At 44.1% G+C, this 19891-nt stretch overlaps 1 protein-coding gene across 10 annotated transcripts in view; it reads right to left on the reverse strand.

Annotated features, from left to right (window-relative positions):
• The window catches only part of SLC44A3 (solute carrier family 44 member 3), a 106666-nt gene that overhangs the window by 67284 nt on the left and 19491 nt on the right, over positions 1–19891 (reverse strand). For all 10 annotated transcript variants that reach the window (XR_012000756.1, XR_012000757.1, XR_012000755.1 and 7 more), the window contains exons 6-9: positions 9349–9509; positions 6999–7088; positions 5635–5759; positions 1252–1438 (exon numbers count right to left, since the gene is read on the reverse strand). Coding sequence is in view for 5 of the 10 variants with exons in the window: in XM_072754560.1 (XP_072610661.1) it covers positions 1252–1438; positions 5635–5759; positions 6999–7088; positions 9349–9509 (563 nt within the window). In the remaining 5 variants the exon portion in view is untranslated. The remainder of the gene's footprint in view (positions 1–1251; positions 1439–5634; positions 5760–6998; positions 7089–9348; positions 9510–19891) is intronic.

Here is a 19891-nt window from a genome sequence, read left to right on the forward strand (position 1 = left end):
TTTTTGACCAGAGCCAATAGGGGACAAAATAAACTTGATGGAAGAGTAAGGAATTACAGTAGCTTTGCTGATTTGACATCCGCCGTGGTTCTTATCCATCTGGTGACAGGCTCAGAAGGCAACTTACTCTTTGGTACTCCCATCCGAGTGTGAATGTGGTTCTTAACCAAATCAGCCAGAGGAGTTAGAGCAGACGGACAACGGGGCCACTCAAGGTGTGTCTTCAGCCTGGCTGCCTGTCCTCACTCTGCTTGTTCCTAGCCCGCAGTGAGATGAGGAGCTTGTGCCCGCACATAGACCAGCTGCTTGACGAAGCCCACTACTTCATTCTGATATTTCCCCCCCATTGCAAGATTTCTCAATAAAGGAGTAATATATATCCTGACAGAAGCTCATTATCTCAATTCAGACAGTACTTTAAATACCACTTCTTTGCCCTGTTAGGGGGCCTCAACAAAATATAGTTTGCCCCACCTCAAGCCAAGTGAATCAAGATCTCTGAGGATGGAGGCACCTGGGTGGCTCAGCTGGTGAAGTGTCTACCTTCGGTTCAGGTCATGATCTTGGGGTCCTGGGCTAAAGCCCGGCATTGGGCTCCCCGCTAAGCAGGAAGCCTGCTTCTCCCTCTCCCTCGGCCACCACCCCCCCACTTATGCTCTCTTTCTCAAATAAATAAATAAAATATTTTTTTAAAAAAAGATCTCTGAGGATGGGGCCCAGGCCAGTGTATTTTAATAATAAAGCCCCTTAGCTGACTCTGAGGAATCCTCTGGTAGAAAACCACTGAAGAGAGACAACAGGAGGGTGGGCGACTCAGGACCGTCTTCTCAGGACCTAGGCGATGTGAACTTCCATATGCACTCGCTTCAAACTTATGCGGCTCTACTGAGCAGTCCTATTAACAGACTTTAATAGGACATTCTTCTTGATCACCTAATTTGAGAGGAGTTGGCAAATTGCCTCAGATAAAATCTAAATCCTTCCTTCTAGAGGCTTTTGTTCATATTGTAGTTTTTCCGAAAGCTCTTCCAGTCCTTACTGAATTTATTCCTCTTGTGAAACAAACCCAGTTTCTTTAAAGCCAGTATAAAAGAGGGAGAGGATTTTCCTGCTTCCCCCCATGACAGAGCCCCTGGCACCATCCCCGCTGTCATCAGACGCCTCTCACCGCACAGGAGATCCGGTCCCTACATAAACAGGCCAATGGCTCTAAAGTGCACAGCTCTGAGATGAAGGACCCACTGCGCTTACCTGCAGTTCCCAGGCTCAGCAGCACAGCCACCCAGAGGACCCAGAAGAAGATGAGGATGGCAAAAGTCCACAGTGGTTGGAACAGCAAGAAAGGAGAGCTGCCGATGGCTTTATTTATGACTTGGAAAAGTTCAATTGTCAATTTTATTCTCTTTCTGAAGACAAAAATCAAGCTGAGCACAACTGCCTGGTGAGAAAGAGGTTAGACTAAATTACTCAAAATAATGAACATCCAAGAAGAGCTTAACGCAAATCTTAATATTTCACTGATATCTCAGCAAACAGCTCTTTGAGATAGCTACTCACTACTTTTATTATAATGGAACAGAAAAATATATTTTTTTAATTTAAAAAAAATATTTTATTTACTTATTCATAAAAGACAGAGAAAGAGAAGCAGGGACAGAGGCAGAGGGAGAAGCAGGCTCCCTTGTGGGAGCCTGATGCAGGACTTGATCCGGCGAACCCAGGGTCACACCCAGAGCTGAAGGCTGATGCTCAACGGCTGAGCCACCCAGGCGTCCCCAGAAAAATTTTCAAGTCCTAATTGAGCATCTACTATGTGCTGGTCCCTATGCTTACCCTGCAGCTGTACCAGTGAACAAGACACAATCCCTCACCTAAGGGAACATGCAGAGAACAAGAGAAAATGCAAACAAGGTCCTGTAGGGTCAGAGAACCATCTTCTAACCCTCGCCTCCTCACCACAATATCCGAGAGACTCAGAGAATGCTCAAGGACTGCAAAAGGCAAGGAATGCAAGTAGGAGGGGAAAGGACAGTGATCGTGCCTCAAAGCGACCTTCTGTGTCTTTTTCTATCGGCTCTGGCCCCCCTCCATGGAGATTATATGTTAAATTCACCCTGGCACCCAAGCCCCGCCGCCTGCACCTCCTCACACCCTTCACAGGCAGGCTCCGCACGGACTAGTCTCCACCTGCCATCCACCCTCGCACCCTCCCTAGAGCCTGGCACCCAGATCTCTGTCCACTCCTCTTTCCTTAAAACTGTCTCCTCCCTTGACTTCTGTGAATGCTCTTTCTTCTGGCTCTCCTACTCCTTCTGCTGTTGTTTCTCAGAGTCTTTGGGGGCTATCTCCTGTTCCTTTGTGGTCTTAGCATCCTTCCTAGAGGCTGATAACCTTATTTCAAATAAGAACCTCTAGCCTCGGGGCGCCTGGGTGGCTCAGTTGGTTAAGAATCTGCCTTTGGCTCAGGGTCCTGGGATGGAGCCCAGCATCAGGCTCCCTGATCAGCGGGGAGTCTGCTTCTCCCTCTCCCTTTGCCCCCTCACTCAGGCTTGTGCTCTCTCAAATAAATAAATAAAATCTTAAAAAAAGAAAAAAAAAAAAAAAAAAAAAAAGAACCTCCAGCCTCACCCTTCTCTAGGTGCTGGATGAGTAAGCATGTCAGTTCCTGGCCAGGCTGTGAACATCCAACAGTCTCTCAAATTCAACTCGTCCTGAACCAAATTCATTATCTTCACATAAAAATCTCCTCTTTCTTCTAGAATCCCTATTCCAGTGGCCCTAATTTTTCTGGACTGTCCAAGAATAAGTTTCCTCTCCTGTGCGTTTCCATATCATCCCAAACTTACCAGTTGTAGCTCTCAGCATTTTCTACTGCAAATGTTTACTCATCTGAATTTCCCATTAGATTAAGCTCCCTGAGAGCAGAGCCATCCTTTAACGTCAAGGACGGCCCAGTGCCCAGTGCACAGCACAATCCCAGTTGCCTGCGTTCGGCTTCCCAGATCTGTCTCTATTCCCACAGTTGATCACAGCTCAAGTCTTATTATCCTCAATCATCTGTAGCCCAAAAAAATCCTCGAGCCTCTGCTTTTAATCCCCTTGGCTCCCAACTCCTGTTCTTTCCCTCCTCTAACCCAAAGCTAAAGTGATCTTTGTAAAGGACAGAATCAATAATGTCATCTCCCAGCTCAAAATCCCTCAACAGTTACCCGTGCTTCTGGATAAAAATCAAAGTCATTATCATCACAGATCAGGACCTTCCTGGCATGGATGGTCCTTCTTTGTACGGGCTCTCGGGCTTCTGCCAGGGGAACATCCCACAGGTCCCACTCATGTCCATGTGACCCCACATGAGCCATTCCTTTAGCTTAGAATACCCTTTATCTCCCAGCTGGGCTGAGGTATTCCTGGCGCACAGGATCTTACAGTCCAGTAGAGGAGAGTCAAGGGAAGGAGGGATGACCCAGTCTGCTCGCAGAGCTGGGACCAGAGCCTCCTGACCCAGCTGCAGCATGTCAGGGGGAGCCAGGGAAGAGGCCTAGATACCCTGAAGCTGTAAAGGCTAGGTAGGAATTTCCAACTCTGCATTTTCAATGCCTACTACTACTATCAATAAGAAAAAGCAACTTTTTTTTTTTGGTCGGTCTTAAAATTTTCATGAAGCAAAATAATATGATCTCTAGGCAAATACACTTGGCTTCTAGCTCCCAAGTGGAAAGCTAACATGTGCGTATTTAAATGCATGTGTGTTTTGCAAGTTATATATATGCATAAAATATTCCTCTCACACTTCCGAGTACACTGCAGGATGTTCATTACAAGTGCAGAGTCTCTAATCTGTCACTCTCCCCAGTCTCAATGGGGATCAGCAGGACCTAATGGTGGGTGTGGGCAAGGCTGGACTGGGGGGCAGGACTGACTCACCATGGTGGCCACGTCTTGACTTCACTCTTCTGGGGTCTAAGCCTCAGGGAGCTGCCCTTCAGCCTGTACTCCTAGGCTGATGCCCTGAGGTGTGCATTTAATGCCACTCACCCTCTCTTCTCATCACTGCTAGGGCTTTTGGTGAAACTATTTATATAATATTCACAGGCAGCCCCCATCTCCCCAGAACAATGTCTTCAAGTTGATTTGTTAGGTAGCTTCTATGGACTCAGGAGATGGGAACATATCCCACCCAGGTGTCCTGGTAGCAGACTAGGATCTCCCTGGGAGATCTTCACTACATGGGAGTGTCAGGGTAAGGAGTGGTGACCAATGTGCCATGTGAATGGTGCGTGAGCTGCCGTTTGCTTCTACCCTCTGTCCCAGCACCTGAACAGTCCTCACAGACAAGGTGACAACAGCCTCTCTGCCTTCACAGCCTTCCCTCTTGCTAACTTTACACTCAGTGAGGAGGAGAAGCCACCCCTGACTCTGGAGTCTGGTGCCATTAAAGGTTCAGTGTGTGGAGACAAAGGAAGCCCTGTGGAGGACTCAGGGAGAAGGCTGGCTCTCCCCCCAGCTCGGAGCCCTGCCCCCCACCCCTCCCCACTGCCCAACAGCTCCAGTGTCAGCCTGGGGTACAGAGGGGGTCCTTTTTCCTCCAGCCTCATTCACAGGCCCTGGAGTGGCTGTGGGCCTGGTCCCTGCCTGGGGCAGGACAAATCGGGAACTTTCCTTAATCATACACTTGTTCCCTGAGATGCCTTGGATGTGAAGAACACAAACCTGAAACCTCACTAGAAAGGAGAAAATGTGGAGACTACCAAATATGGGAATGAAGGCTCTCCTGGGAAGAGAAGTGGGCTGGTGAGAGTCTGCTTTGCTGGAAGAGCGAAAGGGCCTGTGGGAACCCTGGCCGCTGCGCATCCACAGACCATGAACAAGCAACACGCCGGCAGGAATGGCCATGATCGCCTAAAATCAACTCCAGCCCCCCTCCGGGACCTTGGGATTCTAGTGCTTTTAATGCCCCCCTGGGGAGTGACCCGAATGATTTTGGGCTGCCAACCTCCCTCTCCTCCCTCCCGCAACAACCCGGATCTGCTGCCTCAATAGTCTGTTTGCCAGTTTTTAACTGGGGAGTTCTGGCGGGGGGTGATGGGGGCAGGTGGTAGGTTCTCTGAGAACCAAAATAATCCAGTGGCCAGCAGGTCTGGAAATAAAGGGTTCTCTGTGTTCAAGGGCAGTAGAAGCTGTCACACCCGGAGCATCCACTGGCTGGAGGGGGAGGCTCCTCGCAAACAGGAAACAGGAACTGTGGTAAGTCGGCCCCCTCCCCCGACCCCACAGTGTCCACCTTATGGCCGCTTGAGGGTAAAAATGGTTCTACTGTATTCAAGGGAAATGAATCAGCACAAGTAACAAATCAGCCTCTGAGTGATGGCAGAAATGACTTGGGAAGAAGGTAGGCCTTTTTTTTTTCCTGTTTTTTAAAGGCTTTGATTTATTCTACGGAGGTACTGCGAATCAAAAAGAGAACACACTGAACATGTATGTCCATTCACCCTACTATTATGTATGCATACTCTGAGGTCAAAAAAAAAAAAAAAAAAAACAACAAATTCTAGTTGTTTTGGGTTAAACTCTAATTATTCGGATTTCAGAGTCCTAGCAGGCTCCTTGACCTCCTGCTGGAAGGGCATTTCTTACCGTGATTACTGTAGATACAATAGCAAACCCCAGCAAACACTTCATATTTTCCCTTTCTGTGTCCAATTCTATGCTGAGGTCATGGGTATAGTCGTAATACAGCCACCATAAGACACCACAGACAACTAGAAAGCAAAACACCAGGGCAGCTCAGCACACAGGCATGGGGTAACCGCCCCCCACCCCCAGCATGTGGGCCACACACGGGGTGGCCTGGCTCGGATAGTGGGTCCCACAGGCCCAGGGCTTTATGTGGAACCACTGACCCTCTGGAGGAGCTGGCCAGGGCCAGGGTAGCCTCTCCAAACCACCCGGACCTGCAGTGGCTGCTTGTCTTTGGGAAGCACAGGGAGGTGATTCCAGAACACAGGTGCATCCCGTCAGCCCAGCTTATAGACTGGGGAAGAAAGTGCATGGGCAGGGCAGTGAGGGGAACAACATTTAAGTCCAAAGTCTAGAACTGCCCAACGAGCTCCACTGGTGATGACCCCTGCGGGAGCCTGGACATCAGCGCGGCACTCACAACACTAGGTGGATACCCTGACATTGCAAATGCCCTCCGTTTAAGCACCGCATGCCACCTACACCACCACCATGGTGACTACAGAGGTCACATTTGTCTTAACTTGGCCTAGGTGGGAAAGTGTCATAGCTGCTGTGTCTGTCCTCCAGCATGGCACGCTGTGCAATTATGAGCTGTATGGCCCTAAGTCGCTGAGGGCAGAGCTGATCACTCAGGGGAAAGAAACCCTACAGTCATACCAATTATTATAAGTTCAAGCATCCCATGTCAGCTGGTAAATTGATGCTCCTTCAAACCTCCTGGGTGCCCCACCTCTCAGGCCCCCTTTCCTGACAAACCCTGTATGGACCCACCCACATTCCAGTGACAAAAGGGGAACCAGTGGGCACAGGAGAGGGTCTTTGGGACCTAAGCCCCAGCTTAGGACCTGAATCTTTTTAGACTGGTGGGAGCCTTTGCGTGACAGCTGTGGGGACCCATGGATCCATGGCCAATATGAAAGTTCAAAAGACATTTTTAAAAGAAGGCATTCTTTCCAACAAGTCTTGGAGACGTCTGTGAAAGGCATGGCCACTAGGATTGCTGGACTGGCAGGCCCATCTCAGCAGCAGCAGAGTACAGCAGTGACAATAGACTAGCATCAACTTTCCTATTATGTGCATGACATAAGCAACTCCGTCTGTCCTCTCTGACTCAGTTTTCCCATATGTGAAATGATGGGGTTGGATGAGAGACTCTCTGAGACTTATTTAGCTCAAAAATGCCAACTTTTTAAGTTCCATACCTAGTGGAAAGGCTTTTCACTTAATCAAAAGGAAATCAATCAAGTGGAAATACTTACGCAACAGTCCGGAAATAATCAGTGCAATGAAAATCTGAACCAGAAGGGTGGTGATGAATCGGAAGGTGAACATCATGCCCAAAGACAAGGCTGAAAAATTAAGCAAAACATATAAACCCCAACAGCAATCAAGGTGTGAGGGTAATGATGCCAGGGCTATCATGATGTCCAGAAGAGGGAGTGCTAAGGATTTCCTTCAATTTCTGAATATCTTAAACATCGACTAAACAAAAATAACAAGACACACCCAGGGCACTCTCTGAGGCATATACAAGTTCAATCTGCTACAGTAAGCCAGTATCTAAAGCCCTAGCATTCTTCTTGAATTAAAAAGAAAAGATTTCTTTTGTTAATCAGGTCTTATTTTCAAATATCCAATATTATTTTTTTAATGAATTAATTTGAGAGAGGGAGAAAGGGAGAGCATGAGCAGGGGGAGGGACAGAGGGAGAAGAAGAAGGACAAGCAGCCTCCCCACTAAGCACGGAGCCCAATTCCAGAACACGACCTGAGCCTAAGTCAGACGCTTAACTGACCAAGCCACCCACCCAAGGGCCCCCCAAATGTTTTTTTTAAGTCCACATGAACCATTAAAAATTTTTTTTTCCCATACTTAACTCTTTTGACTTCTTGTTGGGATTATGTAAAGTTTTAACTTTAAATGTTCTCATGCTCATGTATCTTTACTAAATATGAAAAATCAATGCCTTTAGAAATGAAAAATTTAGGGTTCTAATTTTTCGGTAAGCTGTATATGTAAAAAATCTGCACATTACTTTCCAGTTCTTGGGGTTTTAAGCTTATTAATTTATGTTAAGCATGTCAGTGAATTTATATATGGTTTTACTTTTTTGCTAAACAACAAATCAGGATTACATATGAATAGTTTGGTGTTGTGGTTAAGAACATGGATTTGAGGAGCAAAATACATTTGGGTTTATTTATTTTTTATTTATTTATTTATTTATTTATGATAGTCACAGAGAGAGAGAGAGAGAGGCAGAGACACAGGCAGAGGGAGAAGCAGGCTCCATGCACCGGGAGCCTGATGTGGGATTCGATCCCGGGTCTCCAGGATCGCGCCCTGGGCCAAAGGCAGGCGCCAAATCGCTGCGCCACCCAGGGATCCCTACATTTGGGTTTAAGTCTCAGCCATGCCACCTCCTCTAGTCATCGCCTGACTTCAGTCAAGTCACTTAACCTCTGTAAGCCTGTTTCCCCCTCCTACAAATGGTGATAGAATTCTGATGAGGTGTTAATGAGTTAAGAGAAAGCACGATGCCTGGCACATTTGGGTCGAAAGAAATAGGGAAGTTACATAATGGTGAAGAGTTAGGCATCCCCAAGCATTCAGAAAGTAGTGACCCTTTGGTTATGAAATTGTGGAAAATTCAGCCTGTAAATTGACAGAATCATGGCTGACCAAAGAATTTTTCAACCAAAAGGCTGGGGAGCAGCCACTGGAGACGGGGTAGGTGGTAGGCCATTACTACAGCCCACATTGGCAGAATGTGCTAACTTGTTCAAAGACAAAGTTGACTCTTTTTTTCTTTTTTAAGACTTTATTTATTTATTCATGAGAGACACACAGAGAGAGGCAGAGACACAGGCAGAGGGAGAAGCAGGCTCCATGCAGGGAACCTGACGTGGGACTCGATCCTGGGACTCCAGGATCACACCCTGGGCCAAAGGCAGGTGCTAAACTGCTGAGCCACCCAGAGATCCTGACAAAGTTGACTCTTAAAGGGGCTCATCATGTTGAAAGAGAGCAAATAGGAAGTTAAGGGGTCAAGAGTTGGGGTAGCTGCTTCCAGAAATGCCAGGAAGAGGCATGTCCCGGCTTGAGGCCTTGACCTGCCTACAACCCAATGCGGGCAGTTGGCTGCATCAGGCCATTGCTGTGTGATGTTACTTAACACGGATGCACATGCCTCCTTCCCTTGCTCACCAAGCAGTCCTCTGATCTGGCTTGCCTGTGGGGACAGGGCATTCTGGCCAGAAGATGTGCATTTCTGGTTCCCCTGACAGTTGAACTTTTCATGGCCAGCTTGCAAACTGCTTTGCACATCCACCCTTACACAGAACTGAGGACCAGGCTCTGAACACGGCTGCTATATTCAGGCAGTCCACACTCGGTGAGGCCTCTTGGCAGAGCGCCAGCTGGTGTTTCCCTAATTCTATTGTCCCCTCTCCCATCTGAGCCTAAAAACATTGAAAATATTTATGAAGAAAATACGTGAAGTTTTATCTTTAAGTCAGAGGCTAATTTTCATTGTACAAATATGTAAGCGCTAGAAACTGTGGCACAGACACTGCAAGAAAATTTACAAGAAAATTAATTGAAAATTACCTAAGGCGAGGATACACAGGCCGAGGATTGTGTCCCTTCCGGACATGATCCCACTTAGGATTCGATGGAGGATGTCGACATCGTTTATCAAAACAGACGCAAATGAGGAATAGCACTCAGGGGTCCGAGGGACACATCGGTTAAACAAAGGAAAAGACTTGCTACGAAAGAACAGAAGGCAAAGATGTTTATTAAGCTAACTCAAAAAAAAAAAAAAAAAAAAAAACCAAATGTATTTAAAATTCTCAACAACCAAGAAAACCTTCTATCTGCAGAAATAAGAAGTTGTTTAGCATCCTGTTTGCAAAGTACACTCTGGAAAGGGGGCAACTGTGCTCTGCGCCAGGAAGCAGCTGATGCTCTGGGTGGGAGTGATGATGGGGACCCGGAGAAAGCAGAAATCTGCACTTGGAGAGTGACACTTGGGACTCCCCTGTCTTGGCCCTTCTCACATGCAAACTACCAACTCCAACTGGAGCACTGCAGCATGTCTTTAAGGAGCTGTTAGACACAAGGGCTGGCTCCATCGGAAGCTGCGTGGATGAAACAACCAGCTTTACTCTAAGGAGACGGATGAGGCTTGAGAGGCTTGCTCCAAACAGAATGCGTACTTGTGAGGGATGAATGTATGAATAAAGCTGTGATTGATAACTGCCTTGGGTAGAAGAAAAAGCTGACCTTTTGGGGCCCCTTCCTGAAATATAAAAAATGCTCAGGGATGTTCATCTTAATGACTCTTAATGAGGCCACAAACACTTTCTTTCTTTCCTTCTGTGGATCCGGCCTTTTTTTCCTTCTGTGGGTCCCATCAGTACAAATAATCCCAGCTCAAGAAGTGCCAAATTATCTGACAAATTGCAAAAACCAACCACTTTTTGAAATGTGTGAAGATGAAACATGGGAGACCCCAAATGCAAACAATACTGTATTGTCCATGAAGTAAAAATGGCTTCTGAACTTTCAATGAATACAACATAGGACATAGGGAAGAATCTTTCCCAGGAAGTCACATTACAGAAATAGTTCCTGAGTCACTGGATAGTGATTCAAGAGAAGGGTAATACAAATAAGCAGCTTTTTCCTAATTAATCAATTTGAAAGTGTAAATATATTCACATGGCCCAAATCCCAAAAGGTACAATAGAACAAATAAACTGTGGGAAATAGCAGTGTTTTTTCTCTTTGAAGAAAAATACATTTTTCTCAGGCAGCCATTGTTTGGATATCTAATACATCATTCTATTCTTTCTCTCTTTTTTAAAGATTTATTTAGGCAGAGAGAGTGCTCATGTGTGAATAAGCAGGGTGAAGGGGTGGGGGGAGTGGAGAGAGAGAATCTTGAAGCAGATTCCCTGCTAAGCATGGAGCCCAAGACTGGGCTCGATCCCAGGACCCTGAGATCAGGACCTGAGCCAAAATCAAGAGTTGGCCACCTAACCAACCGAGCCACCCAGAAGACCCTAATTGTTTTTTTAAAGTAAACTCTACGCCCAACGTGGGGCTCAAATTCACAATCCTGAGATCAAGAGTCTCATGTTCTACCTACTGAGCCAGCCAGGTGCCCCTCTGCATAATATCATTTTAGAGAATTTTAAAAACATATGTGAATGTAATAGGAAATGTAAACAAAAGTTTGCATCTGAAGCTCAAAGACAATAGAAATTATACCCTAAAATGAGATGTAGGACCCTACCTTGCTGGGCTTGCCAAAAAAAAAAAGTTAGAAAATTGGTTAGATTATTCACAAACCCCTGACCCACACTGAGAATATAAAAGGGTTGGGAGTTGGAGATTAGGACATTTTAGAAAAAAATTCTAATTTTGAAGTAATTTTTGAGCTACAGAAAACTTGCAAAGATGCTATGGAGAGTTCCTTTGTATGTCTCACTCACCTTCCCTAACATCTTATATAACATAACCACAGTACTTTTGTGAAAATGAGGAAATTAGCATTGGTACTGTACTTGGATTTTACCACTTTTCACAGATGTCCTTTTACTTCTCTTCCAGAATACAATCCAGGATGCCATGCTGCCCTTAGTTGTCGGGTCTCCTTTGGTCTGTGACAATTTCTTAGTTTTTGTTTCCCATGACCTTGACACTTTTGAAGATTCATGGTCTGGTATTTGATAAATTGTCTCTAATGTTTACTCATAATTAGATTGCAGTTATGGGTTTGGGGAAGAACACAGAGATGAAGTTCTCTTTCCATAGAATACTGGGGAACATGACAGCAACATGACATCACTGCTGAAGTTAAACTTGATCATTTGTTAAGGTGATTGATATCTACCAGGTTTCTCCACTGTCATTATCTTTCTATATTTTTGGGGAGTGAGTCACTAAGCCCAGCTCACTCTCAGGGGGATGCAAATTAAGTGGCAAGTATCTACATACACTATTTGTAGTAAGTCTTTCTGTAAAGATTTATCCCTCTGTGCTGTGCCCTTCTCCCATTTATTTATCCAATCATGGATATTTACTTTATTCTTTAGGTTATATGATTTAGGTTAAATGATTGTTATTTATTCTATTGCTCCAATCATTCCAGCTTTGGACACTAGGAGGTCTTTCAGGTTGGTCCCTGGGTAATTTGACATGCCCCACCTTTTTTTGTTTCTGTGGGCACATCCTTTTTGGTTCTGCAAGATTATGCCATGTTTATCTTGTATTTTCCTTATCCAAGCCCTAAAATCAGTCATTTCTCCAAGGAACTCTCAGAAAATGGTATTTAGAAACCAATATCTGGGTACTAGGTATGCTCATTGCAATTGAGGTGTCACTGATCCTAAGTCCCCTTATAATCAACCCTGCTAAGTACTGTCAGAATGCTAATTAGTACCCCTGTGAGAAACAAAATTACCAACTAGAGCATGGTGCTTATGTACAGTTATTTTTGCTTTTCATTCACAGTATTTAGTCACAAAGCTGTTTTCCAAAGTTACTTAGGTCAGCTCCTTTTCTCTCATCTCCCTCCAGTGAGAGGTTATGTCACACATTTGTATTAAGTTAAATTCATTTGTCAAGTCTGCATTCTTAATACCTTGGTTGATTTTATTTTTTATTTGGATACAGTAAAGTTGACTCTACAGGTATTGATAGGTACACTGAATCATGTCAAAGAACAGTTCTAAAAAGCTTTTCATTTGTTTTGTTTTTATTTTTTGAGAGAGAATTTTCATGTGAATCCATTCCTGTTCCCAAAGGAGAGAGGGTGAGGGTTACCACTCCTGAGTCACTTGAGAAGTGTTTCCTAGAAAACTCAGAGGGCTTAGATGACCCCATGGGTGGTTAAGGTCTGAGCCCTGAGAAGTGGAGGCTAGTGTCCTTAATGTTCAAGAGAGCTACATGGAAAACTGTGGGGCCCTTAGCAGAAAGAGGATAGAAGTGGCTGCTTAATGTCCCAGGTCCAGAGAACTTAGCAAACGACCAGCCAGAGCAGAGATGCATTTGACCACATGAAGAACACTGGAGCTGAGAGAGCCAGAGCGATGGGAGTCTCCAAAGAACCCAAAATGTGTCCATGGGAGAAAGCTGGCTGGAACATCTCCCACACCCAGCAAACTGGTACTAGTATCAGTCAAATAAAAGTGCTCCTATTCCCTCTTATTCCTCTTCACTTTTGCTGTGCCAACCTGAGAGTCAGAAGCCTATTTTAGTAGACTGTGAGAGGAAAAGGTGAGGAGGAGGAGGAGGAGAGGATTGCAGTCCCCTTCCCATGTGTTCCTGGCCAAACCCGGGGGAAGGAAAAGTTTCAACTGGCAGTCAAATCTGAAGTCTATAATATTGGGCTGAACATTTTAATTACTGAATGGAAAGTATCTCTTATAACTTAAAGTGACAGCATAATTATTACTTAAAACTAACCAGGGCAGTCTTGGGAACTGTGTTTTCATTCAGGAACAGAAAAAAACAAAAAAACAAAACTAGCCCCACTGAATAAATTTAAAGAGACAGAAAGAAAGTAAGAGAAAGAGAAATTAAGAAAACAATCTCATTTACAACTCCACCAAAAAGAATAAAATATCTAGAAATTAACCAAGGAAGTAAAAGATCTAATCTTTGAAAAGTATAAAGTATTGATGAAAGAGTTGAAGACAACACAAATTGAAAGATATTCCATGCTCATGGACCAGGAGAGTTAATATTGTTAAAATGTCCACACTACCCAATCTATAGATTCAGTGTAATCCCTATCAAAATACCAATAGCATTTGGTATTATAGCTAAAGCAAATAATCCTAAAGTGTGTATAGAACCACAAAGGACCTTGAATTGCCAAAGCAATCTTGAGAAAGAAGAACAAAGCAGGAGGTATCACAATCCTAGATTTCAAGAAATACTACAAATGTGTAGTAATCCAAACAGTACAGTATTGGCACAAAAATAGACACACAGATCAAGAGAACAGAGAGCCCTGAAATAAATCCATACTTTTGTGGTTAATTAATCTATGACTAAAGAGGGAAGAATATACAACAGAAAAAAGGCAGTGTCTTGATAAATGGTGCTGGGAAAACTGAACAGCTATAAGCAAAAGAATGAAACTGGACCACTTTCTAACACCACACATAAAAGTAAACTCAAAATGGATTAAAGACCTAATTGTGAGACATAAAGCCATAAAACTACTGAAAGAAAAAGACAGAATTTCTTTGACCATGGCCTTAACAACATTTTTCTAGATATGTTTCCTTAGGTAAGGGAAACAAAGCAAACATCAGCAATTGGGACTACACCAAAATAAAAAGCTTCTGCATAGTGAAGGACGTCACCAACAAAACAAAAAGGTAACCTACTGAATGGGAGAATATTTGCAAATAACATATCTGATAAGGGGTTAGTATCCAAAATATATAAAGAACTTATTCAACACCAAAAAGCCAAGTAATCAAATTAAAACATGGGCAGAAGACCTGAGCAGTTTTCTAAAGAAGACATACAGATGGCCAAGACACAGGAAAAGATGTTCAACGTCACTAATCATCAAAGAAATGTAAAGCAAAACCACAGTGAAATATTAACTTACCCCTTTCGGAATGGTTAGAATCAAAAGACAAGAAATAACAAATGTTGGTGAGGATATGGAGGAAAAGAACCCCTTGTGCACTGTTGGTAGGAATGCAAATTAGGTACGGCTGCTGTGAGAGACAGTATGGAGATCCCTCACAAAATTAAACATAGAATTACCATATAATCCAGTAATTCCACTATTGGATATTTGTGCCTCAAAAAACAAAAATGCTAATTTGAAAAGATACATACACCCCTATGTTTTTGCAGCATTATTTACAATAGCCAAATATGGAAGCAACCCAAGCATCCATCAATAGATGGATAAAGAAGAGGTGGTGTATTTAAACAACGGAATATTACTCAGCCTTAAAAAGAATGACATCTTGCCATTTGTGACAACACGGATGGACCTAGAGGTTATTATGCCAAGTGAAATAAGTCAGTCAGAGAAAGACAAGTACCCTTAAGCCCCATCTGATCAGTCTCCACTATTAACCTGATTTCTAGAACTATAAACTACTTTTGACTGTTGTATATTCCCATTTACTCTTTTCCTCCTCTTCGCTGTGATGTGTATCACTAGATCATTCCTTTTTTTCCCCTTTTTTCATTAGATTATTCCTTTTAATTGCTGAGTACTATTCCACTGTATGACTGTATTGTCATTTGCTCTTTTTTTAAAAATATTTTTTTTTAATTTTTATTTATGATAGTCACACAGAGAGAAAGAGAGAGAGGCAGAGACACAGGGAGAGGGAGAAGCAGGCTCCATGCACCGGGAGCCCGACGTGGGATTCGATCCCGGGTCTCCAGGATCGCGCCCTGGGCCAAAGGCAGGCGCTAAACCGCTGCGCCACCCAGGGATCCCGTCATTTGCTCTTTTGTTGATTGCTACCCAAGTTGTTTCCAGTTTGGGGCTATTAAAAGAAAAGCTGCTATCAAAATTTCTATATGTCTTTTTATTGATGCACATTTTCAATTTTTTCAAGTAAATACCTAAAAGGAGAATTGCTAGGTTGTATGGTAAATGTGTGCTTAGCTTTGTAAGAAACATGAAACTTTTCCCAAAGTGGCTGTATGAGAGTTGGAGTTGTCCCACATTCTCACTAGCATTTGGTGATGCTCCGTTTTAAAATGGTAGCCCTTCCAGTAAGAGCACGGTGATAGCTCATTATGGTTTTAATTTGCCTTTTCTTGATGGCCAATGATGTTAACTATCTTTTCATGTACATACTGGCTTTCCGTAGATCTTTTGAGAAGTCCCTGTTCAAGTCTTTTGCCTGGTTTTATTGGACTGCTTGTCTTTTTGTTATTGATTTGAAGCAAGGGTTGGCAAAATTTGGCCCACCATTTGTGTTGGTACATGACGCCTTATAGGAACACAGCATAATTCATCTGTTGATGTATTTTTTGTGGCTGCTTTTGCTCTAGACTGGCAAAGTTAAGTAGTTGCCACTGAGATGATACCATCCACAAAGCCTAAAATAGTTACTATATGACCTTTTAATTTTTAAAAATATTTTATTTATTTATTTATTTATTTTAATATTTTATTTATTTATTCATGACAGACACAGGGGAAGAGTGAGAGAGAGAGAGAGAGAGAGAGAGAGAGAGAGGCAGAGACACAGGCAGAGGGAGAAGCAGGCTCCATACAGGGAACCCGACGTGGGACTTGATCCTGGGTCTCCAGGATCACACCCTGGGCTCAAGGTGGCACTAAACCGCTAAGCCACCAGGGCTGCCCTATATGACCTTTTTATAGAAAAAGATCGTAGACCCTGATTTAAAGGAACTTCTTATCTATTCTGGATTTAAGCATTTGTCATATATATGTATTGTGAATATTTTCTTCCAGTCTGTTAATCTTTTTTCTTTTCATTTTCTTAGTGGCGTCTTTTTTAAAAGAAGATTTTATTTATTTATTCAGGAGAGACACACAGAGAGAGGCAGAGACATAGGCAGAGGGTGAAAAGCTCCCCACGAAGAGCCTGATGGGTGCCAATGAACCTGCCACATGGGCCCTCTCCCTCCCCCAGAAGAAGATGAGATAATCTGCATGATAGCTGCTCTGCCCCCAAGGGAAAGCAACCTTTCCTTTGGCTATTAACTTTCTTGCCCTGCCCTCTCTTCCATTTGTCCAACTCCCCAGAGCTCCCCTGTACTTGCTGGGTGGGGTGCTGTCTGGTTCATGAATCATTAAACAAAGCCAATTACATCTTCCAATTGACTCGGTGAAATTGCTTTTTCACAGATTTGGTGGCAGCGTAGGGGTTCGAAGCTAACTTCTGACGGCCTTTGGGGAAGGGAAACAGCTGTGGCACCCTACAAGGCCTTCTGATTTCTCTGTTTTTCTTCCCATTTCCGAGGGCCATTGGTGAGTCCCCCCCCAAGGTTTAGCTGTGCTCCTTGTGTTCAAGCTACTGATCTAACTGGCTTTCCAGTCCAGGGTGAACAGGTCTGTCTGGACTAACAGGAGGCTCTGACAGGGCACCAGGCCTTACAGTCTCTGTACCTCCTGGTACAGTCTGCAGTTCCGAGTTGGCATCCCTTCTCGGTTCCCGCCCACAGTCTCCCTGAATGCAGTCTGCGGGGTCAGTCCACACGGGGGATGGCTGCTGGTATGCACAACCTTCTCTTGGCCAGTCTGCAGTGCCATGTTTTGGTTACTGCTGGTCTGTTGAGGTACACGTTTGTGTATCTCGTTTTATATAAATATAGGCTTTTGCTAGCGGGGATCATGGAGGCCAAAATGGCACAAAAATCGGTGGGCATGGGTGGAGCATTTAAGAACTGTTAGAGCACTTGTCGTCTAATTCAAAAACTTCTGAGTCAGGGTGCCTGGTCATGGAACAGGTGAGACTGACACTAGGTCACCCTGCCAACCTCAAGAAAACTTCTGTGCAACGAGGCACACTATAAACCACAATCCCCAAGCCAGTAGCAAGTCCCTCATAGGTATTAGTCTGGCTCTGGGAAACCCAAAGGCCTAACTAAAGGGAATGGGATCCTTTGCATCCAGATAGCCGAACCTGCCATCTTTGGGCGCTGCACACCTGCTTATCTCATCATGCCTAAGAACTACAGTTCTAGAAGTTGCAAGTGTCCAGCAAGAGAAAAAAAATTTTACCAAAAATAACATAGAACTGCAATGGCCGTTATGGGGAATGTTCCAATTCCACAAGATCCACTCATTTAAGAAGTGCCCTTAGAAGCAGGAGCTCCCAAATTAAATAGAATGGGATACCTGTTTTAATTGGCATGCAGAAGCCTCCAAAAGGTTTCCAAATTCCAAAATAGTTTCATTGGAAGATTTACTATAAAAATCTAATGAAAAAAGAGAAAAGGTACTAAAAGTGAGACCGTAAGACTGCTGTAGCTCGTACTGCTCAGCTCTACCCTTGATCCGAGTACTAATCCTGGTGAGCCCCAGGCTGACCTGCCACTCTGTTCTGAGGAGACCATTAACTTAATTGTGACCTCTCGCAATAGGACCATTCCAGGCTACTGGCGATCCTCTTCAGGTATCTCTCACTCCTGGCTTAAAGGTCGAACTAAGGGCTGTCGTTAAAGCATTTCTTAAGCCCTGGGAGGATCCTCAAGAGTGATTATAAGGAGATTAACTCTTGAACCCAGTCCAGAGAGGGGAATAAAAATTCATTGTCCCTTCCTTTCCACATACAGAGCTTGGGTTATTGAGTCCTTCTGGGAATAACTATCTCCTTGATAGTTTCCTTTTGTGTCTTAAGAATGAGGCTTGGCTTTCTTTCTGTCTGGGACGTGCAGGTGGTTGCTTCTTTCTTTAGCTATCTTCGACAATGACTCTAGATCTTGCAAAGATGCAATCTTTTATAAAACCCTCCTCAAGGATAACTGTTGGGTCCATGAGGTTCTCTAAGACCGCCAAAAATATTCACTGTTTGTCCTGGCTGGAACCCGACAAGATCTTTGAAAGGACTTAATAACTCCAGAATCAGAAATTTGGTCACACTGGAAGTTGATATTTAGACCCTAAGAGGAATTTTTTTTTTTTTTTTTTTTTTTTTTTTAGGTCTTCTCCCTCCAAACTAAAGGTATCCAGAGGGAAAGAAGATATTCCCACAGGTGGAGAGGTGTGTCAGTCCCTGATATCAGTCAGGTGGAGCCCAATTCTCTGAGGGATTGAAAACAGCTCTCCTGGTTTAACAAATCTAGTCTTTATAGGACCAGGAGTGTGGCTCCAGAAACAATTCAAAGACCACCAATCCTTTTTACCAATCCCCAAACCTCCCCTGTTTATCTCCAAAGGCTGGTAAGTGTAAAACTCTGGCAGTAAGGGGACCCAAGTCATGCTAGAGGGCGCATGTGCTGTTCTCCTGCACTTGTTCTGTGCTCTGTCCGTGTTCTCCAGGGCTTGTGCAGCCCAGCTCTCTAGAGTGCGGCTTTCAGGGAGGTATTCTTATCGAGAAAAATCAAAAGGGGAAAAGGTCATTTGGAACTTGACTTGCCAAGGACAAATAACTCCTCTTCAGTGTCTTCTCCACAAATATATTCCACCCCCCCACCCCCGACAGCATATTTATTTATTTATTCATGAGAGACACACACAGAGAGAGAGGCAGAGACATAGGCACAGACTTGACCCCAGGACCTGGGATCACCACCTGAGCCAAAGGCAGACGCTCAACCACTGAGCCACCCAGGTGACCCTCCACAAATACATTCTTAAAAGCTTCAGTCATCTAGACTGTTCAGCTTAACTTATCCCATCTACCGGAAAAACAAACTCAGATCCAACTTTTATAACTAGTTAATTTTGTACCTATTTCATGGCAGGCAATTTTACAATAGAAATTTAAGTTTTCTGTGTCTCTGAATGTTCATGTGTGTCAAGTGAAAGAGGACTTCAACTGCCTTGTTTTGTGACTTCAGTCTGTATTTTTCAACAGATTAAGTTCTTTCCAGTTTATCTCTGAACTCAGGCAAATGACCCCACGGGCAAGATTTGCCAGATGGAACTGAAACTACCCCTCAAGCAGTAAGGACTGCCCAGGGCCTGCAAGAACTGGTGTGACTGTCCCCGAAGCAGTGACGGGCTTGACCTTTGTTGCCCACCTGCACCTATCCACCGACCTTTGGCCCATATTTTCCTTCTATAAAACCAGGAAGTATTTTTGGTACTTTGGAGACAGACTGGGACACTCAACCACTGCCTTCCAGGTGTGGACCTCACTGAAAGAAATTCTTTTCTTGTTTCACCACCACTGGTCTGTTGGCAGGGAGTGGCTCACCCTGGTCGGCTTGGCCCCCTGGAGCCAGGTGCTCCTGCACCCCTGTGGCCCGGCTACATACATACGCATATATACTTATGTTGTAGTTACATGGTATTTTCCCCCTCCAGATGGCATTGCTGAAATGAATCTGTAAAAGAGCTCTATTTATATAGCTTGAAGGCAAGTGCTTGTAAGGTTTGGCCATTCTGAAACAGAGACTAGAAACCCAAATATTTTTCAAGTTCATGTGATCTGGAAAAATATTTGATATGAAA

The sequence above is a fragment of the Vulpes vulpes genome, chromosome 3 (genome assembly GCF_048418805.1).
Source record: "Vulpes vulpes isolate BD-2025 chromosome 3, VulVul3, whole genome shotgun sequence".
In the NCBI taxonomy this organism is placed as follows: domain Eukaryota; kingdom Metazoa; phylum Chordata; class Mammalia; order Carnivora; family Canidae; genus Vulpes; species Vulpes vulpes.